This window comes from Euprymna scolopes, chromosome 21, assembly GCF_053919585.1.
Source record: "Euprymna scolopes isolate OS-2025 chromosome 21, ASM5391958v1, whole genome shotgun sequence".
Lineage (NCBI taxonomy): Eukaryota > Metazoa > Mollusca > Cephalopoda > Sepiida > Sepiolidae > Euprymna > Euprymna scolopes.
In genome coordinates this window covers 70,267,954-70,276,902 of record NC_136502.1, presented here as the reverse complement: position 1 = coordinate 70,276,902, position 8,949 = coordinate 70,267,954, and the positions used below count along the sequence as shown (strand labels likewise).

Here is an 8,949-nt window from a genome sequence, read left to right as displayed (position 1 = left end):
AAAAAATTTATTATCTTCCCTTGAAAATATAATTAAAATAATTTTCTATTCAATAAATAAAATTTTTGCATTTTGTACATTTGATGTCAAATATTTTTAATAATTACTAATATTTTCTGCTATCTATTCTGGAAAGGAAACTGATTTTGTTTTTAAATGTAAGAAAAAAATGTTTGTGAAGACAAAATAAAAATTTTAAATCAATTATAAAACAAAAACTAAATACAAAAAATTTTGTTTCAATTTCATCATTGTTTAATTTCCATTATTGAGTGTCTGCCGTTCCTGTAAAAAGGTTTGCAGAACAATGATATACTGCATTCTACAAGTAAACCGTGACCAAATATTTAAAATAATGTCCAAAATAAGATCCCCATGGCATATACAAGAAATTATGCACTTTCACCAAGTGATGTTACCTCAAGTAATAGCACATAGCTGGATACTCCACCAGACAAGGTGAATTCTTGTTCTGGAATCTGATAAGACTACGAGACCACAACAAAGATATACTATAATATAGCTAATTACTCAATGGGAGAGAGGAAAATTAATGTTCTTCACTTTTTTACTAACTCAACTTTTGAGAAATAAAGGAGACTTTAGGTGAACATGTTTAACTATTAGCGATATGAAGGACGCATCTTGTTTTCTTAGATTTTACACTGAAATAATATGAAAAGCATTGACAAGTTTGACGTCTACGGTTAGCATGTATATATTCTTTTTTTTATTGCTCCCACATTTTTTTAACAAATATTTGTCATCATTCTCCTTATAAATCAAAGTTTGGCCAAAGAGATGGGAAGTCATGCACATAACCAGAGGGCCATATCTCTCTCTTCTTGTAATTCTTGCATCGTGGCATCCATTTTACTTCGAGCAAAATAGTCAATGGACAAACCTTGCACAATCTGATATGAATGGTCTGCTTTTGTCACAACTGGAAAACTGTAGATGAGACCCTTCTCTATGCTGTATGAACCATCTGAGCAAACGGCCATTGACACAAATGAACCCTGTCCGCAAATGAAGGGAGAAGAGGAAACAAGAAAAGAAAAAAAAATTATGTTAAAGCAAATAAAATAATTGGTTAGATGTTTAGAAATATTATTGTAATCTTCTGTAATTATCTCCTTTGAACTGAATTATCTCCCCTAGTTTAAGCCAAATGAAGGAAATGTTATTAACTTGTTATGTCTCTATTTAAGTTTTAAAAGTAAAAATTTAGCAAAAATGAAAATAAAGCGAAGCATGTACACTATTACTACAATATCAATCTACAGATCTTGCCTTGCTTTGAGTCATCCATCAATTTAACCTCTTTCTGTCTGGTTTTTAAAAGCCATCAAACATAGCATGGCTGACTAACCATCTTCGTAAACCTTGATGCTGCATCAGTTAGATGTTTTTTCTAGTAGCAGTTGTAAAGTAAATGACATTTATTCATCTAGCAAATTATGTGAGAATAGTTGCATGCAAATCCAATTGTTTCTTAACGATTGTCCTTTTTTTTTTTCTTCCTTCCAACCCATGTGATAACACAACACAAAATAGTGGCCCTGTATTCAGGATACGTTTATGCAAACACTAAAAATGTAAACACTAAGATATAAAATATTATCTAAAAAAATTCTTTTTAATTTCATCTCGTATCTTGTCTAAAAACTATCAGGTCAAAAGTGCCAACAAACTTATAAATGGTTCGCTTGTAAAATTTTGGTTTTGATGTGAAATATAAGTCTAACTCATGTTTAACCCCCCCCCCTTCATAAAATTAACTTAAGTTTATCTAAATGGTTTTGTAATATTCAAAACAAATGATAATCTGAGGGAAATAAGTTAGAATATGCGATGGGGCAATATTTACAAACCAAATTCTACTAACTGATCTTTGGTCACTATGTGAGGACGAGCATTATCATAATGGAAGATGTAAAATTGTTAAGTTTTTGATGTGAAATATAAATGCAATGTATGTTCAATCTCCTCCATGATGAAGTCATCTACATAGTTTTGTAATCCTCAAAATAAATGATGATATGAGAAAGCTAAATCAGGAGAATAGGCGGGATGCGGTAAGATTTCTACACCAAATTTTCCTAGTAGATTTTTGGTTAGTAGTGCTGTGTGAAGATGAGCATTATCATGATGGAAGAAGACTTTATTTCTGTTGAAAAAAAAGGTCGTTTTAAGGTTAACATGGGTGAGAATATTGCAGAAAAACATGAATGATGCTTTAATATTCTGAAAGAAAAAGTTCTAATTTAATCATGGTAATATGTTTAAGTAATATGCATACAATAAATTGCAATGGTTTAAAATGCTCCTTTTTACAAACCAGCAAAACATTTTGTACTGACCTGATATATACCCGCCCAAAAACAATTCATTATTCCAATTTTTAAATTTATTTCCTTTGGTAATAGCTTTCCAGATAGAAAAATGTCAACCATTTTGAATTAATTAAATCATTTCTCATTCTTCTCTCTAGTAAAGTAGTTAGTCTTAATATTATAATAATATTAATGTTCTATTTAAACAGTGTAATACTTTTAAAGACCTTTTATAAAATATTTTTCTTGATATTGGACACCAGCATCAAGACATGGAAATCATGATACAATATTAAAATTGGAAGGTGTACAAAATAAACTGACAAAAATATTGAAAGAATAAAAAAAATCTCAAGGAAGTTTGATACTTTAAGAATGGATCCATTCCTAAAACCAAATATTTTTATTGGATTTTTTTTTTTTTTTTTTTTTACAAGGGAGTCACCACTTATCAAGGCCCAGAGGCTACTCAAGGATAAGGGTTAATAGGTATACATTAGTCATTGTGATTTTAGCATAGTAAACAGTGGGAATTTTGAAACTTGGATTACTTAGGGGGACGATTCAATTAGAACTTGTTCACATTGGACTTTTTCTTTTTTTTTTTTTTTTCATAGGTATCAACTCATTATCAAGGTCAAAGAGGCAACTCAAGGATAAGGGTTAAAGAGTGTACAGTAGAAATTGGACAATTTTTTTCATAGGTATCAACTCATTATCAAGGTCAAAGAGGCAACTCAAGGATAAGGGTTAAAGAGTGTACAGTAGAAATTGGACAATATAATAATCATTAGGAATGAAAATTTGTTAAATTTGATAACTTATATGGAACGGCTCATCAAGAACTTATTTACGTTAGACTTGAAGACAACCATATTGTAGTCAGCCGGAAAGCAGGAAAACGGAAGACAATTCCACAGGCGTGCAGTTCTAATAAAAAAGCTTTGTTCATGGAATCTACGTTTAGGTTTAGGCACAGATAAAGAGTGGGGGGAATTATTGATAGTGTTTACAGCTAGACGAGTGTTTCTTGTGAAAGTTTTGTGAGGGGGGACCATAGATTGAAGCTCAGTCGAACACTTTCCATGAAAATAACGATACATCAGAGACAAACTCGCAACATCTCTTCTGTGAGATAGAGGTTGCAAGGAAGAGAAAAGGACATCTCCTACGAGGCTACGAAGTCTATTTTGAACTCTATCAAGGCAGACCAAGTCCTTTCTAGCAGCTCCTGCCCAGATGTGGCAACAGTATTCCATCCTTGGACGTACCTGGCTCTTATATAGATAGAGAATTGCATCAGCAGTGAGATATCTACTGGATCGATAGAAAGATCCCACCATTTTTCCAGCGGCCTTGGCAACAGATTTGATGTACGTGTTCCATTTAAGATCAGGAGTAATGGTCAATCCCAGAAGCTTGTCAAAACTTGAGGCCTCCTGAAGACGAGAGCCATTTATTTCAATTGATGCCAGATGTGGATCAGAATGTTGATGATGTAAAGAGAGGAGCTTGGTTTTAGATGCATTAAAAGTAACCAGCCACTCCTTTCCCCATTGTACTACATGCTCAAGATGAGAGGAGAGAGAATTGGAGAGAACTTGGTCGTTTACTGTCTTAGATGTACTACCATAAATGGTAGTGTCGTCAGCATAAATGTCTACAAATAATGTAAGGATGTGATTTGGAAGATCATTAATGTAGATCAGGAAAAGAGTTGGGCCCAGGATGGACCCCTGAGGGACACCGGCATTAATACTGTGGGCTTCTGATTTTTGCCCCTCAACTACTACTCTTATGAACCTATCAGAAAGAAATGATTTAATAATTGAGAAGACATTTCCAGCTATACCATAGCTAGAGATCTTATGAAGTAAACCTTTATGCCATACCCTATCAAAGGCCTTTGATATGTCAAGAGCAATTGCCCTAGAAAGGTTGCCTCCATCACAAGATTTGCTAATCCTATGAGATATAACTGTAAGCACATCTGCTGTAGATCTAGCAGAACGGAAACCATATTGAGTGTCACTAAGAAGGTTATTTTTGTTGAGATGGTTGATTACTTCTGTATTTAACACAGATTCCAGCAACTTACTCATGACGCACAGGAGACTTATTGGCCTGTACTGAGAGGGGGATGAGCGATCACCTGAATTCTTAAATACAGGGCATACAGATGAAATTTTCCAGGGAGATGGGAAACTATTCTCCTTAAGACAACGTTTAAATAGTTTTGTAAGTATGGGCGCTAGTTCAGGTCGAAGTTTTTTGAGTACTATAATTGGAATACCGTCAGGGCCAGTTGCTTTACTGGAATCAAGGTTTTTGATTAGCTTGGCAACATCACGTACAGATATACGTATATCACATAGTGTGTTTTCAGATACAGGAGGAAATATTTGGGGTTGGCGGCCTTGATCGCAAAAGGTAGAATTAGCTGCAAAATTTCTTGACAAAGAGTTTGGCTTTGTCTGATGCTGACGAGATTACTTCAGGTCCATTGATGATAGTTGGAATGGAGCGCACACTTCTGTTCAGAATTCTGTTTGCTATTTGCCAAAACTGGTGGGAACCAAGCCGCTGCTCAGCTACTTTGGACTTAACAGATTGAGCATACAACCATCTTGCGTTCCTTATTACTTTCTTACAATGGTTGCTGGCAGTCCTGAAAGCGGCTTTAGTTTCCATACATCTATTACGTTGGAAACAGTGGAAAAAGTGATTTCTGTGTGCAATGGCAGCAGCACATTCTGGAGAGAACCATGGCTGGCTGTTAGGTTTTTGCTGAAACTTTTTCGAGGGTATGAAATGATCAATACCTACAATTAACCATTCCGTCAGGTCTAATACTATAGAGCACACATTCTTTTTAAATATGGAATGCAGAGGTAGATCAGTTATAAATGTACGGAAGCTATCCTAGTCAGCCTTAGTGTATCGATATACTGTACGATGAAGAGGTATGTCTGGGGACTTATTACATTTCATTTTTATCTTAATTGATACAACAGAGTGGTCGGAAGATCCAAGAGGCGACAGAACAGAAACTGAACATAGTTCAGGGCAAGTTGTGAGAAAAAGGTCTAGTAGGCTAGCATACTGGCCGTCATTGTCGGGCACACGGGTGGGTTCCTGAACAATCTGAGTGAGGTCATAGGCAATGGAGAAATCATGACAGAACCTCCCCTCATCATCGGTCTTGTTTGAGTGGGTCAACCATTCGACGTTGTGAACATTGAAATCTCCACATACGTGAATGTTAGCTGAAGGATAAGCAGATAGGACTTGGTCAATTTTCTCAGATATGCTTTTAAATATAGTAACTCCGCTGTTGTGGGGGCGATAGAGAGTAAATAAAAATGCCGTAGTGTGAGCTAAAGCAACCCGGAAGCACATATAGGGTAAGTTAGGATCTTCCCTGGAGATGTCCCTACCACATGGAAAGCTATCTTTAATATAGGCACATATTCCATGCCCATAGCGATCTTGGGGGTCAGATTTAGAGGTTAAGTTAGAGTATCCTTTAATTGCGAACTCTTCTAGGGAAATAGCCTGTCCAATGCCAGTTTCACTTAAAAATAAAAGGTCTGGTTTAGTCTCCTGTAATTGGGTTTCAACCTCTGGAAGGTTAGAACGTAGACCCCTGATGTTGGAGAAGGAGACATGGTAGTAGGGGTCTACGTTGGAAGTTGGAGAACCGGGTTTAATCGTGTATTTTTTCTTGAAACTTGTCATGATGAAATTTTAAAATTTGTGGACTAGGTCGTCAGATTTACTTAGAGCAGGACAGAGAGGGGAAATTAAGAGAGAAAAAGAAACGAAGAATTTTTTTTTTTTATTTGTAGCTAATGATAAGGTAAAGCCGTAACAATTACCCACTAGTATGGCATCGAGAGGCCCCACCAGAAGCTACTGCATGGTCCAGAATCCATTCACCAAATGGCAATACAGCAGCCCCAGTACTTTGCACCTGCTGATAGGACAGCCTCCTTAGTGGTTAATCCAAGGTTCGGGTCCCTGACTATCAGGCGGATAACGTCAGCCCAGACAAAACGTTTACCTCCAGCACCCTTACTAGTGACATGGCTTTTTTGTTTTTTGTTTTTTTCAATAAGCATAACTAAATTAGAGGTTCATGACAGAAATGAAACCTGCGACAGGAAGTCTTGCAGTCAGTCAAGTGTGACTGGGTTTTGGTTTATAAGTCTTGTTGATTCCAATCATTGCAAACAGTTCAACAAAAAAATCTCGAAGGTCAAAGCAGTGACATCAGATTAATAGTGTCCTTGTGCCAGAAAGTAAAAAAAATAGTTTGTGGGGAGAAAATTATTTAAATACATAAAAGTCTGAAACATAAACTATCTTTTTTGTTAGAAAGAGAAACTTGAATGCCTACTAGACATCAACCTCAGGTGTCTTCAGTCTCTCTGTATAGGGATTTGTCAGAGCAAAGACCCTGATATGAGGATACTTCTAACAAGAAGTAAACCCTGACCAAATATTCAAAAAAAGACAAAATGAATTAGTTACTTTGTGAGCAACTGTGTGTGCTAGCATTTTCTGTGTGCTATGTGAGCTACATGAGGTCATCCATTATATGAAGAGCAAATGACTGTAGGTGTTTTTTTAATTAGTGCAACCCCAGATCTATAATATTAAAATTTTTGGGTTCAAATTTCTATTTATATCATTTAATGTTATCAAGACGTACACACATCTGTTAATGTTATCATGTAGTCTGTATCGCTGATTAGGTGTGTCAGAAACTGACCTTATGAATGCTTGAAAAAATATTGAATAATTCAACCCCCTGTCTTTCCAAGCTGATAACTACTCGAAAATGTAATCCAACCCCTATTTTTTTTTTTATTAAAGGAGTAAGGACCAAGGTTTCATTTAAAAAAAAAAACAAAAAAAAACAAAAAACAATGTGGTTTTAAAAAAAAGGTTTTAAACTTCGGATTTTACAGGTAAATTTCTAAAAAAACACCTCTTTTTTGTTTTAAATTTGAATATATTATTTATTGATCTTTTATCTTCAATTTGTGATATATAAAACTTTGGTGAGTAAATTAATTATTTACTTTTTAATAGACATTTCAAAATGAGGGGCGTGAATTTAAGAAAAAAAACGTTTGTCTAAAATATTATATTCGGTTTATTGGAAAGAGCATAAAATTTCACATTGACCCTGAAAATATTGTAAAAATTGAATCAATAGAAAAATTTTGATAGATTTTTAAAGTTTAAAAATTGAAAAATATTTAACTCATAAAATTCAACTGATTTCATTACGTAAAAAAATGTTTTTAAAAAAATAAAAAAACAATATTTCTATTACTTTTTATACAACTTTAATAGTTTATTTTGGAAGTATAATCCATAAAGAAAATAAACAATCCACTTTTAAAGGGGAAATTGCGAGTTTTTTTTTATATTTTATTCGCAGTTTCGAGTTAGGGGTGTCAAAAATTCCCCCCAAATGCTGATACAATCACTAACTCTGACTTTCTTCACAGAGTTATATCCCTTACACCGTCTTGAAGTGTGTGTGTGTGTGTGTGTGTGTGTGTGTGTGTGTGTGTGTGCGCGCATGCATGCGCGTTCGCGCGTGTGCGCGCGTGCGTGCGTGCGTGCGTGCGTGTACGGGGTGGGATGTGGGTAGAAAAAAGGATAAAAATTATGTTATATTTTAGCTCCGGGTAGTCCTATTAGTCTTTTCAGAAATGGTAACAGGAATTTCCAGTCAGGAAGTAGAATAAGGTTGTTATCATTTATGATGTTCAATTGATAAGAGAGCTTCTTGCATCCACAAAAAGCTGTAAGAATTTCACCAAAGACTAAGCTTTCTCATCGGTCTACACATGATTGATTTCAGCTTAGCACAACAACTCTATGCACACAGAAAACAGTTTGCTTACTGCTACATGTACGACAATGATGGTCTCATGAGATAAGAAGTCAAGGTTAAACACTTACATCAGGCACACCATTCCACCAATCATGGATATGATCAGAAATGGCCTTAGCAGTAGACATAACATTCGATATCTTTCTGGCATCATTGCCATCAGCAGCAAGTTGTTGTACAGTCTGGAGATATTGGAAACAAAGGAAGAAGCAAATACAATTTTCACTGGAATCTTTCAAAAATATTTTATTCAAAACAAGCAATAGTTATCACAATAATTGACACAAATAATATTTCAAGATATGTTTCTAAATTTTTTTAGATGAGGATTGATAATTCATATTATTTGGATTGCTCAGATTATTGTTCTCATCTTGAGTGTTATTTTTATGACATTATGACCGATGTAACCTTCAGCCTTCTTCTATTGTATCTTGTCAAAATTGGGAATCTTTCTATTGAACTCAGAAATCTTTCTGTTGAACTTGGAAAATTGCAAGGAATTTCAAACAGAACCTTTTATTTAATCCTCAGTAGTAGCATGTTCTCTTCCATCTGTAAGGGCCCATGGGTGTGGTACTTTGTAAAATTCAGATTTAATTTTATTGAATTTCGACTGGTTTAGCAAGTCTGAGCATGAAAAAATGTTTTTAAAAATCATAGGATGTCATGCTGTTTTATGGTATCTCATTAGAATTG

At 34.9% G+C, this 8,949-nt stretch overlaps 1 protein-coding gene across 1 annotated transcript in view; it reads right to left on the bottom strand.

Annotated features, from left to right (window-relative positions):
* Positions 1 to 232: 232 nt before the first annotated feature.
* The window catches only part of LOC145242448 (malate dehydrogenase, cytoplasmic-like), a 44,448-nt gene continuing 35,731 nt past the window's right edge, over positions 233 to 8,949 (bottom strand). Inside the window, exons 7-8 of the mRNA XM_080105505.1 lie at positions 8,319 to 8,432; positions 233 to 1,019 (exon numbers count right to left, since the gene is read on the bottom strand). Coding sequence (XP_079961631.1) covers positions 810 to 1,019; positions 8,319 to 8,432 — 324 coding nt within the window. The 3' untranslated portion in view covers positions 233 to 809. The remainder of the gene's footprint in view (positions 1,020 to 8,318; positions 8,433 to 8,949) is intronic.